This window comes from Sciurus carolinensis, chromosome 13 (assembly GCF_902686445.1).
Source record: "Sciurus carolinensis chromosome 13, mSciCar1.2, whole genome shotgun sequence".
NCBI classification, from domain to species: domain Eukaryota; kingdom Metazoa; phylum Chordata; class Mammalia; order Rodentia; family Sciuridae; genus Sciurus; species Sciurus carolinensis.
In genome coordinates this window covers 40,684,966-40,712,853 of record NC_062225.1, presented here as the reverse complement: position 1 = coordinate 40,712,853, position 27,888 = coordinate 40,684,966, and the positions used below count along the sequence as shown (strand labels likewise).

Here is a 27,888-nt window from a genome sequence, read left to right as displayed (position 1 = left end):
TCATGACTTTAAAAATAACTCTCAGAAAATAAAATAAGAATAGAAGGAAATTCCCTAGACTTGATAAAAGGTTCTACAACAAACCCATGGCTAATTTTATGCTTAGAGTGAGAGACTAAATGCTTTCTTCCTAGGATCAAGAACACAGTAAGAATATCTGCCCTCCAGCCCTACTTAGCACAGTGCTGGAAGTTCTAGATGTTGCAATAAAGAAAGCTAAAAGGCACACAAATTCGAAGGAAAGAAATGTAATTGTCCCTATTTGCAGACAACATACTTGTCTGTGTAGAAAACCCCAATATCAAACAAAAAGTAAAACATAAACTCCGAGAATTAATGAGTCCAGTAAGATTTCAGGATACAACATAAGCATCAAATCAATTATCTTAAAAAATGAAATGAAAAAAAAAAAGAATGTTCACAGAATATATAATCTAATGTAAGAAGGCAGGGGTAAAAATTTATGCTATAGACTTCTTTGAAGAATATCTATGATGAGGTGTGAACTGAAAAAAAATCAATTGTCTTTATGCTTTACTATCATACATATAAATCCATACTGATATATTTTTCTATTTCCATAGCCTGACAATATAATACCACTTACAGTCAGTCAAGAAAACCCTTTTAACTCATGTACAGGACTTATATGCTGACAAGTACAAAACAATGCTGAAAGAAATTCTTAAAAATCTAAGTAAACAAAGCAACATTTTGTTTTCACAGTTAAAAAAAAAAAAAGAAGTTTAGCTCACAGTACTTTAGGCTGGGAAGTTTGAGATCAAGATAATAGGGCTACACATGATGAAGGCTTTCTTGATTTGTTATATAACATTGTGGAAGGAAATTGAGCATGCCTAAGACAGAGAGGAAGGATGGGGGTTGAACTGATAGCAAACACAATCTCAAAATAACTAGCTCACTCCCTCAATAATGGCATTAATCTATTCACAAGTGCAGAACCCTCCTGACCTAATCACCTCTTAAAGATCTCACCTCTTTATACAGTTGGAATGGCAATTAAATTTCACTATGAATTTGGAAATGAAATTCAAACCATAGCACATAGCTAAATTAAAAATAAATCCTCAATATGCATAAAATGAGACAAGAACTATAAATGCAATCCTGGAGAGCCCCAAAATTTTCTTAAGTAGGCAGAAGAAGAGTGTAAAAGTGATGGAAAGTTGCATTCAGGGTCATAAGAGGCAAATACAATTAGAAATGTATGACAATGGGAGTGTTCAGCAGCCATCAAACCCTGAAAAGTCATCAAGTAACACGAAAAACGTATTTATTCTGCAGGAAGCCATAGGTGACCTTTCTAAGAGCAGTTCCAAGAGAACACTACAGACAAACCAGGATGCAGAGCTCTGAGGAGTGAATAAGAAGTAAGGAAGCACAGAAACTCAGTGTTTCAGTGACTCTGGCTATGAAAGGAAAGTAAACATGTGATCAGTAATGGGAAACACTTTTAAGGAAGAACTTGTTTTCATGATGTGGTTTGGGTCTGTTTATCTGCTAATGTAGCATAATTCATGGGTATGGAAAGGGTGACAAGGTAGGTGTCAAGGGTAATGTTGTGGGATCCACAGCAGAAGTAGCGGTGAAGGGCTCCTTTTCCTTTGGATCTCCAGGGAAAGATTTACATGCATGTAGTAAGTGTTGGGTGGGTAATAAGGAACAGATAAACTTAATGAAATGCCAATTAAAAGTTGAGATTCTCTGTTAAAGGGAGACAGAGTGGATCATGTGGGTTTAAAGAGAGTAATGAAGGTCAGAAAAGGTTCTGAAGAAAATGCAACAGCTTTAAGAACCTGATAGTATGCATAACTGGGTCCTCCTCCTCTTAAAATTAATCTCAGTCTATCTATGTGGAAATATGAGATATTGACTGTCACATAAAGAAATTCTGAATACTGTACTTATTGCTTTATATAAAGAAATATTTCTTGGCTTCCCTGTAGGAGCATGACACTTCCAGCTGCTTCCTGAGGAAGACATATTTGGAATTCTTCTAATATCAGTAGAGATGGTCTTTTAATACCCCCAATTTTTTTGTACAGTCACTGTAAGGATTAAGAATGGCAACTCTACCCTTGGAATAGAGTTTTCCTACAATATTACACTAACTGACCTAATCTAAGAGTCAAACTCCAAAAATCTTAGCATATTGGCATCAGCAACAGCCACGTTTACATATGACAGCACTCTATTTTAAACTATGATCTATGATCTATCTTTACAATTTTAAATTGTAAGCTACACCTTTCATGTCAAATTTTCCAAAGACTTGCATAACAAGCATCTGAGATAAATCTCATAAATGCTCCCTAGTGGGGAACTGCACATGTAACTACCTGTTTACATATGCAGTAACTTGAATTATACATGAAAATTCCACATGGATGCCCAGAATCAGCACTGTGTTAATTCAAGAAGTATATTAATTTTTTGGATGTATTTAGTAGCAGATCATGAGAAAAATCTGTTCTTTAAACTGGGTTTTCTTTTAAAAATTTTGTTAGTTGAAATCTACTATTTCAAGGAATCTACTCTTCCCAGGAAAAATAATTTGACATAAATATTAATCCTATAATACATTAAAAAATGAGAAATAAATTTTAAAAATTCCTTAAAAATTCCATATTTAGATTTCTTAAAGATCCTGTTAAGACTTTACACTGTCCCTATCCTATAAACTTAAGAGTCATATTGAAAATAAAATTTAAATGATAAATGTCAGTTGCAGAAGTTATCACCTTTTTATTTGAATGTTTGACTTCTACTGGATAATTCTCTTCCAAGAGACATTCTTGGGGAAAAAGAGGTGACAGCCAACTCATTGCCTAATTGATTTAGGAACAGTGCCCAGGGAGACAGTCCAATTAAGTTTACAAGCTGGCAATTAGCAGGAAGCCCTCTAAATCCCTACACTGAGAGCCTGTTTACTTTAGTAAGAAGGCAAATGTGCTAGAGATAGGAAGAGAAAGTTGTGCTTTTTGCAAAGCTGTTGTGAGTAGGCCCACAAGGGAGGGCTGAAGAAAAAAGTCAGGTAGACGTGGGCAGACAGCCTTCTGTTTGACAGGTAACTGAGTAATTTAAAGGACAAGAGGGAGAGAGAGAGAGAGAGAGAAAGGAGTGAAAAAGCAGGCAAAAGAGAGAGAAAGAGAGAAGGAGGAAGAGAGAGAGAGGGAGAGACAGTGTGTGTTTTAACAAGACATGCAAACATCAAACATCCACTTTAATTAGTGCTGTGTATGGAGACATACAACTGTTAAACAAGAAGACAGGCAAAGTATAACTGGATTATCTAATAACAAATGGAGATTCCAAACATCTTATACAATATTAATGTTATGCATATATTTTTTGTATTTTTATTTAGTAGAAGGAACATAGGCCTCACATTGTATACACTATATCTTTCATATTAATCAAGTCATTTTCATTAGATTTAATTCATGTGTTCAATTTCAGAGACAAGTACACCTATCAAAAAACAAAGTAAATCGGAATTTAACAAACACTACAATGTTTTTAAAATTATATTAGGTAGAGGGGAGTGAAGGAAGGGGAAGGGGGGGATAGGAAGGATAGTACAGTGAAACAGACATTATTACCTCATGTGCATATATGCTACATGACTGATGTGATCCTATAATATGTACAATCAGAAAAAGGAGAAATTACACTTCATTTATGTATGATTTATCAAAATGTATAAATGCATTCTACTGTCATGTACAACTAATTAGAACAAATAAAAAATTAATAAAATTTTTAAAATAAATAAATAAAATTTAACTTTGTATCATAAAGCCAGTCTTCCAAGAGGTTTTAAAAAATGTATTTACTTTTCTAAAATTTTTAAGTAGCCATAATGTATATTAAATAAAATTTGTTTTTTTAAACCTATGTGAATTTCTTCCAAGAACATTAAATTATACAAAAGTACTTATAGTAGTTTTGCTATTCCAGGATATACCCAGTAATGCAAAACTGTAACAGGCAAATGAATCATCATAACAGAATTTCATTTTAAAATTTCTGGTTGAAATATGCTATACTAATATATAATTTTATAGCTAATGATAAATCCTTTTGAATATTTTTAATCCAAAAGGGAAACAAAAACAAAAAGTTACACAAATATCTTTAGCAAATTCTAACTAAATATCTGCCTTCTTTATTTGTTTCACAGAATTTCAGGCTGGGAAGCAAAAGATATGGATAATCTAAATTAACATTCACAGAAAAAGTTTTACATTCCTACAACACAGACTTTTTCAATGAACATAGGAAGTAATTATCATCTATCTATTTCTTATGGAAAATTTTAGTAAGACATTTCAGAAAGCAAATGTGAAAGTTTAGGCTTTTTAGTCATCATAAAGGAAAATTAGTGAAATATCCAAATTCTTCAATATCTAATGTTCATTTGACATTTAGAAAACCATCTACAAAGGCTTTTTAAAAAACTATTTGAAAGGCAAACATATTTATGAGATGACAAATAAAAAAATCTACATTCCAAGAGTAGTTTTAGTTGCCTATGTCACTATCATAAACACTGTACTTACCAACTTCCTTCACTTACCAAGTTTAAACAGAAGCACACCCAAAGGTCCTCTGTCAAACCTGAGGAAGAGAAGATCACAGATGTCCCTATTTTCAGGCTTCTGAGAAACAACCAGAGGAGCTATCCACTGCATTTGAACAAGACTGCTGGAAACATCAAAGAACTTATAGAACTGCAGAGTCTCCCTGGGTAAGCGGTCTTCAGCCAAGAGTTGGATGTTAATAGGCGATAGAGCCATATCAAAAATTTGCAGCTCTCCTTGGTTGCTGCCAACTAGCAGAATGGCACCACTTGGGTGGCAGCTTATTAATGAAGGCAAAAGTTCAGCCTGGGCCAAGAGAGTCACTCTACGGTGAGTTTCATAAAGAATTACTGAAGAATCTTCACATCCTAGAATGAGTTTGTCTTCAGTAACGTTCCTGCAGCAGCTGATGGCCTTTGATCTTAATGGTATTCTAGTGACTGACACACAATGAATTTTGTTCCGAACACATTCATAGATGCAGCTGTCAGCCATGGGCTCTTTGTCTACACTGACGGATCGCTCCACTGTGAACACCTGATAAGGCTGTTTAGCACCAAAGCGAACATCCAGTGGATCCCATTCTGTGCGAACACAACTCAGAACCTGTAAGAAATGCAGCAAAAACATCAGACAGACCTTAGTTTTTCTTCAGCTGTCACTTGAAGGTCACCATATTAATCTAGAAGCCAATAAAGATCATCAATTTCCACTTTAACCATCACAGCACAGCACATGCAGCACATATATACCTCAAATAAAGTACATGAATACATATGTACAGTAGAGCTATAGGAATTAAGCTATTAAAATTTTAACTTTAACGCTTGATTTTGGGAAATCTATAAGTACCTAAAGTTAAATATGTCCTACAACATATAAAACAAAGTATGTTGTTAGAAAAATAATAATATGGCTAGCAGAATATCTTTAAAAGTTAGAAATTAGGCCAAGTGTGGGGATGAACACCTATAATACCAGCTACTTGAGAAACTGAGACAGGAAGATCCCAAGTTCAGGGCCAGCTTGGGCAATTTAGCAAGATGCTGTCTCAAAATAAAAAATAAAAAGAGCTGGGGCTATACCTCAATGGTAGAGCACCTGTGAATTCAGTACCCAGTACTGAAAAAAGAAAAAGGAGTAGGAAGAGGAGAAAGAATAAATAAAGGACTTTAAAGGATTAGCTATTTTCCACCTCTACCCTTCCTATTTCTAAAATGATTAATAAGTTATTTGCCAAAATAATATTTCTAATTAGTAGGGCTGGACAGGCAAAGGGGAAAACTTTAGGATTCCATTAACAGGCTTGTAGAATTATTTTGCTACCAAAAAGGATATTGCTAAGTAGAAAAACGATCAAGAAATAGTAAATAATACTGGTGAAGTAAAATTTTTAAATCATTTTTAGTACAGAAAAGAAAGGCTACCTGCCTATAAGAAACATCAAAGTAGAACAAACAAAACAATAAGTCATTTACTTAATTCATATATAAGTGATAGGAGGTTAAGAACCAGGAGAATGGTAATAAAGAGGATATTTTTAATACTTACTTTGTAAAAAACTTCAAAATCAGATACAGAAACATTAAATATCACATGTGGGATATTATAGAACTGCACAACCCCCAAAAAAGTACATTTAAGATATGATTAAATTTGGCTGAGGTCTATCCCTGAGTTAACGGTATTGCATGAAGATCATTCTCCTGTTATGTCACAATGCATATCGCAGGATATTATCACTGGGGGAAAATCAGACAAGGAGAATTCATTGTACTATTACAGTAATTTCTTATGAGTCAAACAAATTCAAAATGGAAAGTTTAAAACAATTACTTTACAGAGTATTGGACTGGGGAGGGGAATGGGGGCTGAAGTGACTTTTTTAAAAAATTCATTTTACACATTCACCAACTTAATATTCTTAAACTAAATGCTTTTGCTTTCACTACCTGTCCAAACTTTGAGTGACAACCCACTAACTAATAAATTAAATTTGTGTTCCCTTGCCCAGAATGCAAACTCCTGTGGGACCCATATCCAACCCTTTTTCCTGCTCTCATTTTCCCTTTTGTCCAATAAATATCTGAGTATGACCTTTGTACCAGGAACTGGTCTAGGGATATAGCAGTGTTTCCCTCAGTGAGCACACATGCTTTGCATGGGAGAAAAAGTAGTATGTCCTCCTAACCCCTGGAAGGTTCATTACTGACATCTCTATAATAAAAGACAAAATATCAAGAGAAGCAAAACTAAATTATTTAACTAGCTTTAGGTGACACAGGAGACTTCAGATATGAAGACCCAGGGAAAACTGTATTTATAATTAGGTTTGATGCAAATGGACAGTTGTATAGAAGTACGATTTAATAAAAAGTAGGTATGGCCTACAGTAATAAAGGGAACTTAGCAAGGACCATTTGTTCTGATTTTTCTTTGTCTCTGGGTCTTCACTCCTTTCTTTTAAGAGGGCAGGACACCTGTCACACGAAGGTATTATGGCCTACTTTCAAGGGAGGTAGTTCAGAGAATTCCTTCCATGGCTCAAGGAGGAAAGACTGGAGAAGGTCAGAGAAAGAAAAAGCCACAAAGATCTTTCTGCTTCGACTTAAAATACTCAGTGGGCTAAAGCACCATATTTGGAGATAGCATTTCTGTTCCCCATTCCACTCTAATGGTGAGAAAGAGGACAATAAATAATGTTGGGGGCTGTGCCAGCCAGAACAGTGCCTGATCACATCGGCAGTGAGGAGGTTAATTGGCATAAGCGCACTCAGGTGATTTACCACTGGCCGGTATTCAGTTAAGTCCATGCGCACAACGCGTGCACAGGTGCTCCCGAGCACACCTGCTTGGGCCTGCTCGTTTTGACCCTTGCTGTGATGGGGCAGCTGGCTCCTCACCTGATCGCAACTGGCGTGGCCCCGCCCTCCCCTTCTGGAGGGAATATAAGCGGGCAGTGGGCAGGGGCACGACAGTAGGAGCAGCAGCAGGCAGAGAAAAGTGGCAAGAAGAAAAGAAGCAGCGAGTAGGAGCAGCAGCAGGCAGAGAAAAGTGGCAAGAAGAAAAGAAGCAGCGAGTAGGGGAAGCGGCAAGTAGAGAGAAGCAGTGCACCTTTAGCACATACTCCTAGCACACACCTTTAAGAAGCAGCAGCAGAACTAAGAAAAAATAGATCTCTGATAAGCGTAGAAGCCTCTCTTTCTCTAAAACTTTCTCTCTAAGCAAAGTTTCTCTTCCTGATAAGCAAAGTTTCTCTTCCTCTAAGCAATTCTCTTCCTGATAAGCAAAGTTTCTCTTCCTCCAAGCAAAGCCTATCTTTCTCTCAAAGTCTCTCTTCCTCTATAAATTAGTGAATTAGGAAAAATAGTTTATTTCCAGGCCCCTCCGATAAAGAGCTGCGCAATTGTTGCCGCAGGCGGCGACAAAATAACAAGTAAATACATGTCAATACCTTGAATATGTACTTCCTAAGTACCATGAAGTAAAACAAAGCAATGGGGAGTGGGGAACAGCAACGGAAGTATGGGAAGGCGGCACAATACAGAGAGGTCAGGATAGGTCTTTCCAATAAATATGACCTCAAAGAGGTGAACCATGCAGCTATCTAGAAGAAGAGAGTTCTAGGAAAAGCAAACAGGTTCTGAGTAGAAGCTCTAAAGGCCTTACCAAATATGGCCTTTAGGGGAAGAAAGGAAGAGAATAGTGGGAAATGGGAATTGAGGGGTGGGGAGAACACTGTGTAGTAGCTTGTAGACTAATGGGGAGTTCAAGGTTCCCTACAAACTCACTTTTTCCTACCAACCATACTTACCCTTAAAGAACAAGATTTTAAAAGTATCCCAGTTTTCTGGATTCCTCACAGCTGTATGGCATCTCTCTTTCCTTTAATCCACCTTCGAATCCCTTTCCCAGCCCAACTTGGCCAATGCTACTCTTGTGACATTTAGCCTTCTATTTGCTTCTGGTGTTTAGTCATACATCATCATTTTCAGTGTCAGTTTTAAAAAAATAAACTATCCTGTGTATTTTATTCTTTTTTGTATTATGCAGCAGCATGCCAAAAACTGTGTTGGTAGAATATAATAAGCTTTTTAAAACTATAAAATTTAAATAAAATTCTGTAATGGTGATTGAAATATCATACTTCCAGAAAGCTTAAAGTTTTACAGAAGAACCCTTAAGGTATATTGAGTATTTTAAGCTGAGGGAAATCAAGAAAATTGAGAGGCCAGGGAATATTGAGTAGTTCCTATACTCACAAAGGGAGAGCCTGAATGGAGGGTGGCCCAGTCAGTTGGCAGTCTTAGCCAAGAACAAGTTAGGCTCAAGGTCCAGGGAGAGGGTTCCCAGGCTTCCTTGTTTCCAAATGTTTGTGAGACCCTCTCTAATAGTTAGTAGTTTCACAAAGAAAAGGGAAAAGGGGAGACAGATCATGGACTACATGTTTCCAACACTGTCAATCCCAGATTACTCTAAAAAGGTAACCAAGGTCAGAGGATGGCTTGCTGTCTTTCCAGCTGTCTGTGTGATTATGAATACATGACATTCATTTAAGGGAGGAAAATGTCTTGCACAGTATAATTAAAAATATATCAGCAGCTGGAGGTATAGTGGGGCATTTGGTTGGCATGTCAAAGTCGTGGGTTTCATTCTAGCATAGGAAAAATAAAAGATATCATGAAAGTTTAAAGATTAAAAAGCACTTGAAAAACACAAGTTTCAATAAAGAGTAACTCAGTAGCCCCACCCATAATAATAAGAAAGTAGGGTGCTATGCTTATTTTATCTTTTCAATACCTTAAAGTTAGGTATTATAATCTATATTCTAGAGATAATGAGGTTTAGCAAGATGGTATAAGTTGTTCTTGGTCTCAAAGTTAACAAATGATATATATACAGTTTGAATCTGATTTTAAAACACCCAGGTCTCTGCAGGTTTTGCTGGCTGGCAAGCACAGGTAATTTATAGGTTTACAAGACTGAATCAGCTTTTCTTCCTGAGATCAGAGAAAAAAATGAGACCCTCAGGACATTCAGAATTCTAAATGTGGAAGAGGGATCTCCACATAGGGAAGAAGAGTGAGAAAAAGGGGAAGGGACTCCAAAGACAGATGATACAAAAGACAATGGAGCGTGTTAACTTTGGGGCAGCAAAGAAGCTTATACTGAACTATTTTTGCCTGGATAGTGAACACTGAAGAACAACTATGCTTTGCATAACTGAGGAAGTTTGGAAAGGGGGCCTTAATAAGCTGACTTCTTTTAAAGATCCTTCATTCTTGGATTGATTGAGTTGTACTGAAAATAAACGGTGTGCTCTGTAAATGTAAATGTAAAACTAGCCCTAAAATGGACCAGATAAAACAAAAATTTTACAAATATAAAATAATATTGCTAATTTGACATCAGTTTCTGCTATGATTTTGCATGTAATGTTTTGAAGTTTGTATTTTGCCCAGGCCAAGTTTATATGGCTGTTACAATGATATGATGTTAACACTGATATCCAGAATACCAATATAAACAGGGTCAAGTTTATATGGCTGTTACAATGATATGATGTTAGCACTGATATACAGAACACCTGTATGTTTAAAATATTTTATATACCTGAGTTCAGAATTTAATTCTAAGTTGGACTTGATTCTGTGTAACTGCCACAAACAACACTGCACAGTAGAAGCACAATAACAGGGCCTGAATTTTGTCTTGACAATAGAGAGCTGTGAGATCTTGAGTCAGAACTATAGACTCAGAATTATAGTTTACTTATCTGTAAGATAAGGAATTATTTACATGTGTTGCAGAAATGCTGTAAGAATTAAAAATAACATAACTAATATGCAGGTCTGAAGCACAGCACCCTCAATAATTAGTAAACATTATTGTTGCTCCTAAAGAGAAAATACTGAATTCTTTGGCAAGGATAGCAGATAACAAAAAGAATGAAAGACACTGATACTAAATAAAATCCATATTTGGTTACTTAGAATTTATGGATGATACTTCTATAAGCGCCAACTAAAAATGTGGGAGATAATTTTAAATATAGAAAAGATGTGGCTTGGAAGTTAATATTAAAAGGATTTCACTTATTTATGATATTTAACACTATACTTGGCATGTGGTAATGGCTCAATAAGCACTATTGACTGAATATATTTTAAATAAGACATTTCATATTTAATTTCACGATTTTAAATTCATTTAAATTTGTACTTAATTATGTAATTTTTTAAAGATAAATGATATTATTAGAATGAAAGAAACTCTTCAGTCTATGAAAATAACAAATTTGCATATTACCATGATAAAGGTGTTATGGCCCATAACAAAATAAACAAGGAGGAAAAAAATACATATGACAATAAGCTGCATAAGAAAATGTTTATAATTGATTTGATTTGATTTGATTTACATGGTAGAAAGCCTGAGTACAAATGTTTAGGTCAATCAAGAACAGCAAAATGATGCCTACATGATACCTAAAGGTGATATTAATATTTTTAATTGAAAGGAAAAGTAGATTGGAAATTAATTAGAATTCTGAAGTAAAACATTTTTATTTTAAAAGTAGGGAGTAATGGATAATGATCAATAAAAATGAGCTCAGATAAAATATGGCAATAGAATGTAGAAGAAAATTCAGTCAATCAGTTCTAGGAAAATGCTAATGTGATAGACCTAGATAATGAGAATAAAATGTAAACACCTACATCTTCAGCAGCCTTTTAAAGCTGTTAAAAAGTATGTCCTATTGATTGAAGAACCAGAGGAAATAAAAATGTTAATACATTTTCTAGTTATAAGACATTTTGTTAGCAGATCCTAGCAAATAGAAAGTGGGGAAAAAACAACTATATAATTCTGTAGTTACTGTAAAATATCAAGAAGTTTGTATGTACTAAGACATCTCTCATTTTATATTTATGTGGCTAGTTTTTCTCACAATGTGAACTCATATTTAAGAACTAATTAGGAGATGCTAAGATACAATGTTAAGATAAAGGAGTGAAAAAAATATGGTATGTAGTGAAGGGAAAAATGCTAAGTGACAATGCCCTAAAGAAAAGAACAAAGAAGAAAGAAGAATCTAAAAGGAGAGGATTGAATTTGGTGACATTCTACCCAAATCTTCTAGGAGCATGCTTATTGCTATCTTCTACAAACTTCACAATCAAGAATTCCCTTCTCTTTCTGGGCATGTTGGCACATGCTAGCTACTCAGGAGTCTAAGGCAGGGGAATTCCAAATTTGAGGTCAGTCTGGGCAATTTAGTGAGACCCTGTCTTGGTTGAGATGTAACTCAATGACAGAGTGTGCCTAGCACATGCAAGGCTGAGTTCAATCCCCAGTAGAAGAGGGTGGGAACAAAACTGAAGTGAGAATTGCCTGTGATAATGAGCAGAGTAAGTTTTGGCAAAGACTAGTGAGTAGGCAAACGCTATGAAGGGGACAGCAGTATAGGTAATTGAGGGATGAAAAAAAACTTTTATAATGTGAAAAGTCTGCTAAAAGTCTGAAATATGAAGAAATAGAGCTCTGCTTTAATTCAAAGGTAACAAATACAAACAAGGAAAGCAGAGAAAACACAGGCAGTGTGTTAACTAAATCACAGGCTACATAATGTTAGACATGGCTGTGAGGGAAGACTATTATTCCAGAAATGGATGGAATAACATTACGGCCCAGTGTTTTTTTTTTTTCTCTTCTCTTAGTTCTGGTGGAAACAATATTTTTATTTTTTTATGCGGTGCTGAGAATCAAATGCAGTGCCTCACATATGCTAGGCAAGTACTCTACCACTGAGTCACAACCCCAGCCCCTCTTCTTTTTTAATAAAATTGGTGGAAAAAAAAGAATAAAAACTGGAAAAGTTGAGCTAACAAACAGCAGAAAAAATAAAAGACAATTTATAAAAGATCCTGAAATTTCCCAGTTTCAAGGACAAATCGGTAGTATGGATTCTAAAGTGAATTGTTTTAGCCAAGTTTAAGTCAGTCACTTTTTAGATTAAAACAGCTGAAAAATACATCATGAAGATGACTCATTTTTATTTCTAAAAAGGCTAAATTTGAAAAAAATACATAAAATAAACCCAAAAGTCATCAAAGAAGAACAATATAGAGAAGGAAAAGCATAATCAGTCAGTATGATTGATATCATTTCTGGAAGATATTTTTAAATTCAGAAAGAACAAAAAGCAGAAAAGCAATCACAGCCAGTTAGATTGGCTCAAGATCCTCAAGTTTTATGTTTCAGCTACAGAGGGCTTCTATTAAGACTCTCATAAAGCCACCAATATGTAAATCAGTAAAGGCATTTATTTAAAGTGTGGTCTTTTCTAGCACTAAAATTTTCACCAGTGGGTATCCAGTTATTTGAAAGATTATACACCAAACAAGTTTTTAGCTTATCACTAGAATTTATTCTGAAATCTATATTTGCCCCTTTCTTTTCAGAAAAATTTAAGAACAGAATATTAAAACATGCACTTTACTTTTACTTCTTTTTATGAAACATTTCAAACACACTAATGTAAAGAGAAAAATCTGTGAAAAACAACTTGAGAAAAATACTATCCTTTTGCTTTAATTTTTATAATAAAGTATCATATTCATAGTTGAAACCTGCCAGATCCCATTCCCTTTTCTCCCTCCCCAGAGGTGTCACTATTATGAATTTGGTATTTATCCCTATGCATATTATCATGCATGAATCCAGAACAACACATCAGAACACAAAATTATTTTGAATTTTTAAATTTTTTATATAAATGTTACTATATTGTATCACACTGTAATTTTTTTGCTCAACTTATTCTTTTGAGATTTCACACAAAATCACGTAGCTTTGTAGTTCAGTCATTTAAACTTCTATATAACATTCCATTCTCTGAATGACACAAAATATATTTTTATTAGTAGACATTCAAGTTGTTTCTTTTTTTTTCCATTATTACAAACAATGCTTCTATGAATACTATCGTATATGCCTCCTTCTGCATATGGACCATTTTTCCTTAGTGTGGGAAACTCACCTTCAATCATATTAGCTATTGCTAAGTTGCTCTTATCACAATTTACTAGTACACTGTCCAATAAGCAGTAATGAGAGTTCCCTATTATTCCACTTCTTTACTTATTCAAATATATGAACTAAAAACAAAATAGTAACTTTTATTTTCAAATTGATACACTTATTTTACCAGCTTTCAATTAATTCTGACATTTGTACATAGGATAAATATATAAATGTCTTATAAGCAAAAAAACAAGTTTAGAAAGATGAAATTATCTACTAGGAAGTATAGATATTCTCTTATCTATGCCTTTTGGTGTATGAAAGTTATAAACTTATATGTGTATATTAATAAATCACAAAACTACTTCTTGTTATTAAAACAATAAAATATATCAAAAATTACTTCATGAAATAGGCAAATAGATAATGAAACAGAACAGAAATCCACACAAATATAGTTAACTGCTAGTTAACAAAGAAGCAAAGGCAATTCAGTGGAGAAAGGATAGTCTTTTCAATAAATAGTCTTGGGATAAGTGGATATCCACATTTAAAAATATGAATCTAAACAGAGGCCTTATGCTTTTCATAAAAAGTTGATTCAAACTGAAAGTATTTATCATGACCATGAATACAGCATCCCTGATTCTACAAAGGTAGTAGAGATGGTACCATAGTTTTAAAATCTCTCTAAATACATATATAAAACAGACAATTCATCTAAAGAGCAAAACCAAATACCTATGAACAACTAGATGAGAATTAAAAGAGCCCTATATGCAAAAACTGGATGATCCAATAATGTAGATAAATTACAACTACTTAAATTAACAACTATTTAAGATTTCATCTCACTCGGGTTAGAATGGCAATGATTAAGAATAAAAACAAATGCTGGTGAGTTTGTGGGGAGAAAGGAACAACTGTACATTGTTGGTGGGACTGCAGGTCACTAGAACCACTCTGGAAAGAAGCTTGGAGATTCCTCAAAAAGCTAGAAATGGAACCACCATATGATCCAACTATCCAAGTCTCAGGTATTTTCCCCAAAGATGTAAAATTCATGGTGTTCCTATAAACTAATACTCTTGGGTATGGAAAAGAGGAGATACAAATGTAATATAGAAAATGTTAAACTAGAAAACATACAGTGCTGAACTTGTGTTAGAAGTATCAATACAGAATCATTAGCCACATCAATGTTTATAGCAGCACAATTCACAATAGCTAAATTCTGGAAGCAACCAGGATGCCTATCAATAGATGAATGGATTAAGACACTGTGGAGTTCTACTCAGTCATTAAAAAGAATGAAATTATGGCATTTGCTGGTAAATGGATAGAAATAGAGAATATCATGCTAAGTGAAAGTAGCCAAACTCAGAAACTCAAAGGTTGAATGTTTTCTTTTATATGCAGAAGCTAGAGTAAAATAAAGGAAAGAGAGAAGGAAGAACAAGATTGCTTAAGGAACCAATCAAATACAAATTAAGAGACAAGGGAAAGGAAGTCTAGTAGAGTAGAATAAGAAGTGGGGAGGAGGATGGAAGAAAACGGTGGGGGAATCATGAACTGAAATCAAATTCTATGCATGTATGAGTTTGTTGGGATGAACCCAACTACTATGTATAACCATACAGCTCTAATTTAAAAAATAAAATAGGAATGGGAGAAATGAGCAAAATGTAGAAAAAAAACTTCTTAAACTCTCTCAATTTATAATAGTAGTGTTAGTATGATTATTCTGAGACTGTACTGTGCATGTGGGACAAAGTAAACAGTAATTATGAGATATTCTAATTCATGGTATCCCTATAAACTAATACTTTTGGTATGGAAAAGAGTAGATACAAATATAATATAGAAAAAGTTAAACTAGAAAACATACAGTGCTGAACTTCTGTTAGAAATATCAATACGGAATCATTAGGCATGTACAGGGGTATAAAATCTCCTAACTTTTTCTATTGAAGAAAAATAGAAACAATGACCAACCAAAAACAATAAGCCAATATGCATATATCCTGACTTGGACTTAAATACCATTCTCCAAAGGAATCAAAGGATCTCAGAGAAATGACTAATTCCAGTTCTGGAGTAAGAAATGTAAAGATGAGCATCAAACAGACTGAAATCCCAGGTAGCTGGGAAGCTATCCAAAATTGTGAGGTCATGAGAAAAAGAGAAGCCCAATGGCCAAAGATGGGATGATATGAGCTTCCAGGAGGATAACAATTATAATTTATGAAATACATCAAATCAAATTATGTTTCAATATGTGAATGAATAATGTGAAAATTACAACTCGTCACCTTAATCAGAGAATCAATTTGTTATTCTGACAATGGTAAAAGAATCCAACATTTATTCAATGCTTATCCTGTATGAATACAACAACTGGAAAATAAATAGGAGTTAAGTGGAAGTGTCTTTTCATAAAAGTTTCCCAAGTGATAAATGAAAAAAAATAATATAATTATGGATATGAAAACACACACCTGTAATCCCACTTACTCAGGTGGCTGAGGCAGGAAGATTGCAAGTTCAATTCAACTTAGCAAGACCCTGTCTCAAAATAAAAAATAAAAAGGGACGGGGTGCAGCTCAGTGGTAGAGTCCCCAGTGCTGAAAGAAGGAGGGAGGGAGGGAGGAAGGGAGGGAGGGAAGAGGGAGGGAGGGAGGGAGGGAGGAAGGGAGGGAGGAAGGAAGGAAGGAAGATAGAATTATTACCATTTTGCAACATTAATAAATTAATGGATTTTAGGTGCTGAACATCATAGTTGCTAATATCAGAAAAGTTAAACAACTAAGAGAGAAAGAACTTGAAATTATGTGATTGTGATGAAAGAATAAACCACCATATACAGTTTTGCCAAAACTGACTACTACTTTGCAAAATTTTCTTTTTTTTAATCTATTTTATTTTGTTATTTTATTTTATTTGTTTGCAAGAGTATCAAATGATTTTACTACAAAACTTAATGCCATTAAATCACTTAAAAAAACATAAACATGAGAAAAGGATAAACACATCCAAGACTCACTAGCCCTTGGAGGACAGGAGGAAGCCCTGGACAGGGAACCCACAAACATTTTTCCTTATGCCTGATGTTTCTGTGTCCCTGTTCACTCCAGGCTTTCACTTTCTGTCACCTCTGACAAGGGGAGGAAACTGACTAGAAGAGTCATGGACCAGAAGGTCACAACCAACTCTAAGGATATCTGATGCATTCTAGTCTGTAACTCTGAGAAAGATATTGGATGTGCACTGTCAAATACCTACTCCTCACTAAGTTTGATACTGGTAATGATCTTTCACTGTAGCTTCTGTTTATCCCAGAATATAAACCCTTAAATCCATGTGCAGTCTCCATGTTCAAGTATAAAGTTGTTTGAGAACCACCCCAGTGGCTGTAGTGTCCATAAACTGTAGTGTGTACTGGGTGTCACACCCTAAGACAAGCAGGTCCAGAGGCAGCCCAATGCAAGGGCACACATGAACAACATTCTCGCTGCTAAATTTCTTCCTGTTGTATTTGGGCAGTGCCCCACAATCAAGGTAGAAATCTTGAGTAGAGTGCCACCCCCTGCCAAATGAAGTCATTCTGTCACAGAACAGAGATCCAAGTCTTCACCATTAATTAAACAGAGTTTTCCAAGGTGCCAGGAATATTCTTAGAAGTGTCCTGGGACAGGGCTGGTGGATCCTGGCAAAATTTTCAAAGGACAGAGAAACATGTTCTTTGCATGCCATACATATGCAAAGAACCAGACCCAGACTGTGGAAAACTGGAGTGTCAACAGGTATTTTTTTATTATACTCATTAATGAATATTAATTGTACAAATTGATGGGTCTCATTGTGATATTTCCATACATGAATATATTGTGCATCAACAGATTTTAAGAAAAAGAAATAGATGGGAATTTGTAGATTAAGAGAAACATAAGATATACATTGAAATGCTTTAAGTGGATAATATTAAACTAAGTTTCTGGGGATGCACTTGGGTGATAAAACTAAAAACTATATGGGTATACAAGGAAATGATTAAAAACCATGATGGTGGTGACTTCTGGGGAAGGGGGAAGGATTAAAATTCTGAGAGAGCACATGAATTATGTCAGGGTACTACACAATTCTATTTCTCAACTCAGGTGCTGGTTCCAAAAGTATTCACCTAATAATAGCTCATTAAGCTATAAATTTATTTTGTGTTTTTCTTTATGTGTTTTATTTTAATAAAAAGAGTTTTATAAAAAACCATAAAATAGAATACCTCTGTCATTTGGCTTGAAGTTGACACAGTACATGCAGTTTTTTGGAAGAGATTTTTTTCTTAGTCTGGCTTTTCAGTTGAACATATCTGTAACAATTTTTAAATGCCTCCTTTGTCTAATTTTATTATCTCAACAGTTTGGTTATGTTATTACTTTTCCATTTGCCATTGATTCTGAAAATCACTGAAATAAGTGTTTAATTCTTAAGTGGAAAAAAGTATTTTTTGTGAGGTTATATTTCCATAATCCTGACAATAGTTTTTAAAGTTTAAAAGGTCTGCTGATATGTTTTGGATTAATTGGGTGAACAAATGCAGTTCATCTTTTCTGAGTAAGATATTATAAAATTAGACCATACTCAGAAACTATTATTATTCACACATCTAAAAAGTTAAAATACCTGCTCAAATATAAAAGGGCAGAATAAGTTGTCATCACATTATTGTCAAAGTGAATGAAAAAATAGTTCTAGGAAAATGATAACAACTTTTTTAAAAAGAAGTATAAAAAGTATAAGGAGGATCCAAGATGGCGAACTAGAGGGAGGCTGCATTCCTTGTAGCTCCGTAACTCCGGTTTCAAGCAGAAGATATCTGTTTCTTGCTAAGGCAGTTCTTGCTGCTTATCGAGTCCCTGCTGTTTACCCCATTTGTCTGCTATGATCACCTGCAATCTGCCAGCATAGCAACGCCTTTTTTGCATGCAGAATGCTCACTGTCAGGCACCTATCATCCGCCATTTGCCTGTCTCTCGCTTGTCCATCGCCTACCTTACACCTATCCATCACCCAACACACGAGGTTCATCTACCTATCGTCCGACAACAGTCAGCAAACTGATCGCCGACCACCAGTGGAGCACCAGCTGCCTGCTGTCACCTGGAAGTTCACTGTTACAGTACCTGCAGGTTTGATTACACATGGCTGCCGCCATTTTGAGACAACAGCCAGGCCCTGTAAGACCCCTGGCCAGACTGACTGAGCCCCATCTCCAGGATCTCTCAACCCACCAATCACTCCCTGCCTCTGGGGCCCTCACATTGACTGACTGCTCCCTGCCGCCAGGACCCCCAGACCAACTGACTGCACCCTATCACCGGGACCCCAGACTAAGTGATTGCAACCGGATCCCAGGATCCCACAACCACACCAAACACACCCAACCTCCAGGACCCCTGCCTGACCAACCACATCCCGCCTCCAGGACCTCCTGCTGACACAGCCACACCCTGAGCTGCAGCTCCCCATTTGCCAACACATTTCGAAGCCAGAGCGGCCGTCTTGGATAATCCTAGAAGACCTAGCTCCGATCTTTCGGTGGGGCAAACCCATCCTGAGATGTCTGCTGGAGGCGTGAAGCTCATTGTCAGGTACCTCTCATGCATCAGGCTACTGAACTCTGGGAGGTTTCATTACTATATGACTCTTACACTGTCGATTTTCTTTTTTCTCCTTATTGGAAAAGTTTAAGTTTTTATTTCTTTACTTTTCTTGCTCTCTTTTCCTTTTGTTTACCTGTTCCCTCAGAGTCTCTTTCTCCCTTTTTTGCATGCTAACATCCGATTTCTTTTGATTACACTCTCACCATTTCTATTATCTAGAATTTCTGTACATTCTTTTCTTATCCCATTAACAGCCACATTCTACATCCCTCTGCATCCTCTTTGTCCTCCATTAGAAACTGCAGACCTTATTGCAAATCTGTTTGTTTTACAGAAGATAATATTTTAACTCATTCTGTTTATTATGACAATTTTGTCATTGTCCTCATAGGGGCTATTTGGTCTAGGATTGCATAGTGTCTGAATTGGGCACTGCTAATATTGATCTCCCCTTAAAGAAAGGGTTTTGGAAACCTATAGGGTCACTATAAGCCTATAGGGGGAAATCTGCAATACCCCAGATCTGCACTGCTAGAGGGGAAGTTACATGAACAACATGAAAAAACAAAGGAAGAAAATGATCCAAACAAATCTAGATTCTATATTAATAGAATCCAATGACAGTATGTTAGAAGAAATGTCAGAAAAGGACTTCAGATTATACATGATTAAGATGATTCATGAAGCAAAGGATAAGATAAGAGAGCAAATGCAGGCAATGAATGATAATACCAATGAGCTGAAAGAGCAAGTGAAGGAAGCAAAATATCATTTCAACAAAGAGATAGAGATTCTCAAAAAAAAAAAAAAAAAAAAAAAAACGGAAATCCTTGAAATGAAGGAAACAATAAACCAAATAAAAAACTCAAAGGAGGTATGCCTTGACTCCATGAACAAATAGAGAAACAACATGTATCCCATTTGTATACAATAATAAAAAAAAACCTAAAAAAAAAAAAAAAAAAAAAAAAAAAAAAAAAAAAACTCAATGGAAAGCATCACCAAAAGACTAGACCACTTGGAAGACAGAACCTCAGACAATGAAGACAAAATATTTACTCTTGAAAATAAAGCTGCCCAAACAGAGAAGAGGGTAAGAAATCATGAACAAAATCTCCAAGAACTAGGGGACATCATGAAAAGACCATATTTAAGAATTATTGGGATTGAGGAAGGCACAGAGATACAAACCAAAGGAATGAACAACCTATTCAATAAAATAATATCAGAAAATTTCCCAAACCTGAAGAATGAAATGGAAAATCAAATACAAGAGGCTTACTGAACGCCAAATGCACAAAATCACAACAGGTCCAAACCAAGGCACATTACAATGAAAATGCCTAACATTCAAAATAAAGATAGGATTTTGAAGGCCACGAGAGAAAAGCATCAGATTACATATAGTGGGAGACCAATACGGATAGCAGCTGACTTCTCAACCTACTCTCTAAAAGCTAGAAGGGCCTGGAACAATGTATTTCAAGCTCTGAAAGAACATGGTTGCCAACCGAGAATCCTATACCCAGCAAAACTTGCCTTCAGATTTGAAGATGAAATAAAATCCTTCCATGATGAACAAAAGTTAAAAGAATTTACAAATAGAAAGCCTGCACTACAGAATGTTCTCAACAAAATATTCCATCAGGAGGAAATAAAAACAACATTGGAGGTCAGCAAAGGGAGGAACTACCTTAGAGAAAAAACACTCAAAGGAGAAACCAAGCCAACTTAAAAACCAAAAATAAGTCAAATGACGGGGAATACAAATCATATCTCAATAATAACCCTGAATGTTAATGGCCTAAACTCATCAATCAAAAGACATAGACTGGCAGAATGGATTAAAAAGAAAGACCCAACAATATTCTGCACAAGAGACTAATCTCATAGAAAAAGACATCACAGACTAAAGGTGAAAGAATGGGTAAAAACCTACCACGCACATGGACTCAGTAAAAAAGCAGGGGTTTCCATCCTTATATCAGATAAAGTAGACTTCAAGCCAAAGTTAGTCAGAAGGGATAAAGAAGGACATTTCATACTGCTTAAGAGAACCATAAATCAGGAAGACATAACAATAGTAAATATTTATGCCCCAAACAATGGTGCATCCCTGTACATCAAACAAATCCTTCTCAATTTCAGGAATCACATAGACCACAACACAATAATTCTGGGTGACTTTAATGCACCACTGTCACCAATAGATAGATCTTCCAAACGAAAACCAACCAAAGAAACATGAGAACTCAATAACACAATCAATAACCTAGACTTAATAGACATATATAGAATATTCCATTCATCAACGAGCAGATTCACTTTCTTCTCAGCAGCACATGGAACCTTCTCGAAAATAGACCATATGTTATGCCACAAAGCAGCCCTTAGGAAATGCAAAAAAACAGTGATACTGCCTTGTGTTCTATCACATCATAATGGACTGAGAGTAGAAATCAATGACAAAATAAAAAAGAGAAATTACTCCAACACCTGGAGACTAAATAATATGCTATTGAATGAAACATGGATAACAAAAAACATCAGGGAGGAGATAAAAATATTCTTAGAGGTCAATGAGAACGACGATACAACATATCAAAATCTCTGGGACACTATGAAAACGGTACTAAGAGGAAAATTCATTGCATGGAGCACATTCCAGAAAAGAATGAAAAGTCAACAACTAAATGACCTAACATTACAGCTCAAAGCCCTAGAAAAAGAAGAACAGAATAACAGCAAAAGTAGTAGAAGACAGGAAATCATTAAAATCAGAGTTGAAATCAATGAAATTGAAACAAAAGAAACTATTCAAAAAATTGACAAAACAAAAAGTTGGTTCTTTGAGAAAGTAAACAAAATAGACAAACCCTTAGCCACACTAACAAAGAAAAGGAGAGAGAAAACTCAAATTACTAAAATTCATGATGAAAAAGGAAATATCACGACAGACACCATTGAGATACAGAACATAATGAGAAGTTACTTTGAAAATCTGTATTCCAACAAAATAGAAACTACTGAAGACGTTGACAAATTTCTAGAGACATATGCTCCTCCCAAACTGAACCAGGACATACACAATTTAAACAGATCAATATCAAGCAATGAAATAGAAGAAGCCATTAAAAATCTACCATCCAAGAAAAGTCCAAGACCAGATGGATTCTCAGTCGAGTTTTACAAGACCTTCAAAGAAGAACTCATTCCAATACTTCTCAAAGTATTCCAGGAAATAGAAAAGGAGGGTACCCTACCTAACTCATTCTATGAAGCTAATATCACCCTCATACCCAAACCAGGCAAAGGCATATCAAGGAAAGAAAATTTCAGACCAATATCCTTGATGAATATAGATGCAAAGATCCTTAACAAAATATTGGCAAACCGTATCCAAAAACATAGTAAGAAAATTGTGCACCACGATCAAGTGGGGTTCATCCCTGGAATGCAAGGATGGTTAAATATCCATAAATCAATAAACGTAATCCATCATGTCAATAGATACAATAGATTCTTGTTAAGGATAAGAATCATATGATTATTTCAAATGATGCAGAAAAAGTGTTCGACAAAATACAACACCCCTTCATGCTCAAAACGCTAGAAAAAAATAGGAATAGTAGGAACATACCTGAACATTGTAAAGGCTAATATGCTAAGTCCATGGATAGCATCGTTCTTAATGCAGAAAAAACTGAAACCATTCCCTTTAAAAATGGTAACAAGACAGGGATGTCCTCTTTCACCACTTCTATTCAATACTGTCCTCGAAACTCTAGCCAGAGCAATTAGGCAGACTAAAGAAATTAAAGGGATACGAATAGGAAAAGAGGAACTTAAGCTGTCACTGTTTGCTGATGACGTGATTCTATATTTAGAGGATCCAAAAACCTCCTCCAGAAAACTTCTAGACCTCATCAATGAATTCAGCAAAATAGCAGGCTATAAAATCAACACGCATAAATCTAAAGCATTTTTATACGCAAGCGACGAAACAACTGAAAGGGAAATGAGGAAAACAACCCCATTTGCAATAGCATCAAAAAAAAATAAAATACTTGGGAATCAATCTAACCAAAGAGGTAAAAGATCTCTACAATGAAAACTACAAAACATTGAAGAAAGAAATTAAGGAAGACCTTAGAAGATGGAAAGATCTCCCATGTTCTTGGATAGGCAGACTTAATATTGTCAAAATGGCCATACTACCAAAAGTACTATACAGATTCAATGCAATTCCAATTAAAATCCCAATGACATACCTTACAGAAATAGAGCAAGCAATCATGAAATTCATCTGGAAGAATAAGAAACGCAGAATAGTTAAAGCAATCCTTAGCAGAAAGAGCGAAGCAGGGGGTATCGCAATACTAGAACTTCAACTATACTACAAAGCAATAGTAACAAAAGCGGCATGGTATGGGCACCAAAATAGACAGGTAGATCAATGGTACAGAATAGAGGACACGGACACAAACCCAAATAAATACAATTTTCTCATACTAGACAAAGGGGCCAAAAATATGCAATGGAGAAAAGATAGCCTCTTCAACAAATGGTGCTGGGAAAATTGGAAATCCATATGCAACAGAATGAAACTAAATCCCTATCTCTCACCCTGCACAAAAATCAACTCACAATGGATCAAGGACCTTGAAATCAGACCAGAGACCCTGCATCTTATAGAAGAAAAAGTAGGTCCAAATCTTCAACTTGTTGGCTTAGGATCAGACTTCCTTAACAGGACTCCCATAGCACAACAAATAAAAGCAAGAATCAATAACTGGGATAAATTCGAACTAAAAAGCTATCTCTCAGCAAAGGAAACTATCAGCAATGCAAAGAGAGAACCTACAGAGTGGGAGAATATCTTTGCCACTCATACTTCAGATAGAGCACTAATTTTCAGATTATATAAAGAACTCAAAAACCTCTCCACCAAGAATACAAATAACCCAATCAACAAATGGGCTAAGGATATGAACAGACACTTCACAGAAGATCTACAAGCAATCAACAAACATATGAAAAAATGTTCACCATCTTTAGTAATAAGAGAAATGCAAATCAAAACTACACTAAGATTCCATTTCACCCCAATTAGAATGGCAATTATCATGAATACAAGCAACAATAGGTGTTGGAGAGGATGTGGGGAAAAAGGTACACTCAGACATTGCTGGTGGGGTTGCAAATTAGTGCAGCCACTCTGCAAAGCAGTGTGGAGATTCCTTAGAAAACTTGGAATGGACCCACCATTTGACCCAGTTATCCCACTCCTTGGCCTATACCCAAAGGACTTAAAATATAACAGCATACTACAGAGATACAGCCACATCAATGTTCATAGCTGCTCAATTCACAATAGCCAGACTGTGGAACCATCCTAGATGTCCTTCAATTGATGAATGGGTAAAGAAACTGTGGTATATATATATATACACAATGGAATATTACTGAGCCATAAAGAATAATAAAATTATGGTATTTTAAGGCAAATGGATGAAATTGGAGAACATCATGCTAAGTGAGATAAGCCAATCTCAAAAATCCAAAGGACAAACGATCTCACTGATAAGCGGATGATGACACATAATGGGGGGTTGGAGGGGTGCAAGAATGGAGGAAGGAGGGACTGTATAGTGGGAAAAGAGAGGTGGGAGGGGTGGAGGGGAAGGAAAAAATAACAGAATGATTCAAACATCATTACCCTATGTAAATGTATGATTACGCAATGGTATGCTGTTACTCCATGTACAAACAGAAACAACATGTATCCCATTTGTTTACAATAAAAATAAATTAAAAATATATATATATATATGCAGCAGGGCAGAGTAGTATTTGCCATGAACCCAGCTACTCAGGAGGCTAAGGAAGGAGGATTACAAATTTGAGGCCAGCCTAAACAAACTACTGAGACCTCCGTCTCAAAATATAAAGTAAAAAAAAAAGTCTGGGAATGTCACACAGTGGTACAGTGCCCTTGGGTTCAATTCCTAGTATCTTAAAAAAAAGCATATATGAAAAAGACTATCATCTTATATATGATAATGTACAGATACTCCATTAAAATATATTTTTAATGAATTTGCTGCTAAAAATTAATTTTTTTTAGCCAGAACTGGTGGCACACTCCTGTAATTCTAGCTTGGGAGGTAAAGGCAGAAGGATCACAGTTCAAGACCAGACCAGGCAACTTAGTGAGACTCTATTTCAAAATAAAATTTTTAAAAAGGGCTGGGGATGTAGCTCACTGGCAGACTACCCTTGGGTTCAATACCCAAGTACCAAAAACAAACAAAAAACTTTTTTTTTCTTTTTCCACACTATCTGTAGTATATATTTCAAAAGAATTTTTTTCTTGCACTAAATAACTACCTCTGTTCTATGCTTTTAATTAAGATATGAACTGTTGTTTAGAGCTCTATGGTGTGAAATTAGACCACTAGTTTTTTAATATCCATAACATAAATTTAAAAAATGTTTCTCCTCTGAAAGACAGATAATTCAGTCACAGAGAGCTTATTTCTGTTTCCTTTGTTTTCTTTTTCTTTTTTTAGCTGCTTGGTAAGCCAATTTTCTACTTAGAATCTACTGTTAAAACTCTTATTTGCTTCAGTATGTGGGCTTTATCCTTTCCATGGTCTGTTATGCAAAAAAGATAACTCTAAATTTTTTTTTTAAGTTTGCTATAAAGCAGTGGGCCTCCACTTAGATACACACGAGAATCACCAAGGAAACCTGGAAAAGATTATGGAGCCCCCTCCTGTCCAGAGATCCTGAGGTCTGGGTGGATCCTTCTTAAAAAGCTCTGAGGTGATTGCAATGTATTGTCAAGGCTAAGAACTATTCTATTCTGGGATGCTGCCAAATAAAAACTTATTATCTTTACTGATTAAAATTGGATCAGTAAACTCTATAGTTTAACAGATTCAAAAATTAAATTTCTTCTCTACAGGCTCATTTTTGTTTTGGTTTTTTTAACTTGAATTTTAGGGTACCAAAGCACACTGTATTTATTCTGGTGATTAGTTCAAGAAGTCCCTGGCTACTGGTAAAAAAAAAAAAAAAATGTAAAGTTATATGCTTGAATACAGTAATATAACAGACTGGTGGTTTTAGTTCAAGATATTCTCAAGAAAAAAATGCTGTACTTCATAGTTAAAGATTATGTCTTCATATACACACAAAGTAAAACAATTATTTTCCCAGACATTTCTTCCAAAAAATGTTCACTTTTGGGGGGCTGGGGTTGTAGCTAGGTGGTAGAGCACTTGCCTCATATGGCACTAGATTTGATCCTCAGCACCACATAAAAAATAAATAAAAGTAGTGTGTCCATCTAAAACTAAAACATTTTTTTAAATTAACTTTTTGCATACTGGAGTTCAAATAAGTTTCTGAAAAAGTTATCTTTACAAATTTTCCCAGTAGGCTAATTTTGATAGAATTAAAAGCGTCAAATCCTAAAATAAATGACCTTGCCACAAAAAGAAAAGAATTATATACTTAAATATTAGGAGTGCAAAAGGGGACATTATGCAATGAGTGTGAATAAAAAAATCATGCATGGGCTGAGATGAAACTTTATGGTAAAGCATTTGCCTAGCATGTGTGAGGCCATGGGTTTAATCCTTAGCAGTTAAAGAAAACATGCAAAAATATCATAGACAACCTTATGCAAATATATTTGAATACTTACATAAAAAGGTTAATTTTATAGAAATATAAATTTTTTATAGAAATATAAAATTGGGGAAAACTCAGGAAAAAATAGAAATAACTCTAAATATGGAATCAGTAATGAAAAATGTATCCTCTTAAAAGACATCACACTCAGGTAATTTAACAGGTAGGTTTTACCAAAAATTTCAAGTATCATCTGATACTTGATTTGGTACTGTTTCAGAGAGAAGAAAAAGAAGGGGCTAGTACAACCTTGATAATAAACCTGGAAAAGACAATAAAAATGTAAATTCATATACCAATCTCATATTTGAGCACAATGTGAAACCTTGTTAACCGTCCCTCCTTATCATCTGAGCAGAATCAATAACTCATTGTGGTTCCCATTACAGTTTATATATAATCTATTTATAGCACATTCACATTTAAATACATTTATGTTTTCATATTTTTCTCTCACTAGTGGACATTAAGATTGTTGTAGGCAGGATAGTTTCTTATTCATGTCTCCTGGTAAGAAATACAGTACCTACTTATGATCATGCTCAATAGTTTGCTTAATGACATGGCTTTTTCAGGTAGAAGTACCATTAATGTGTGCATGCAGGTAACAGGAAATAATGAGGTAGTAATTCATTTGGCTAGAGCATACATTTATATAAGAAAAGAATACTGGGAAGGTAGGTCAAGGCCAATCATCATGGGCTTTTCAGTGCTGAGGCTGAATTTAGTTTCAGCATCTACTGAAGTCATTTGAACAGGCAATGGCTAAATCAGATCTGTGCTTCGGAATCCAGATAAGCACATTTTTGAGCTGTCAAGGACCTGGAGGTGACCTATCTGGTTTAAATCTATCATTTTAAAAATAAGAAAACTAGAGCCGACCAGGGTAGGTATC

At 35.2% G+C, this 27,888-nt stretch overlaps 1 protein-coding gene across 1 annotated transcript in view; it reads right to left on the bottom strand.

Moving 5' to 3' along the window:
• Nucleotides 1–27,888, bottom strand: part of Wdpcp (WD repeat containing planar cell polarity effector) — a 374,171-nt gene that overhangs the window by 232,741 nt on the left and 113,542 nt on the right. The window contains 1 exon segment of the mRNA XM_047522166.1: nucleotides 4,601–5,210. Coding sequence (XP_047378122.1) covers nucleotides 4,601–5,210 — 610 coding nt within the window.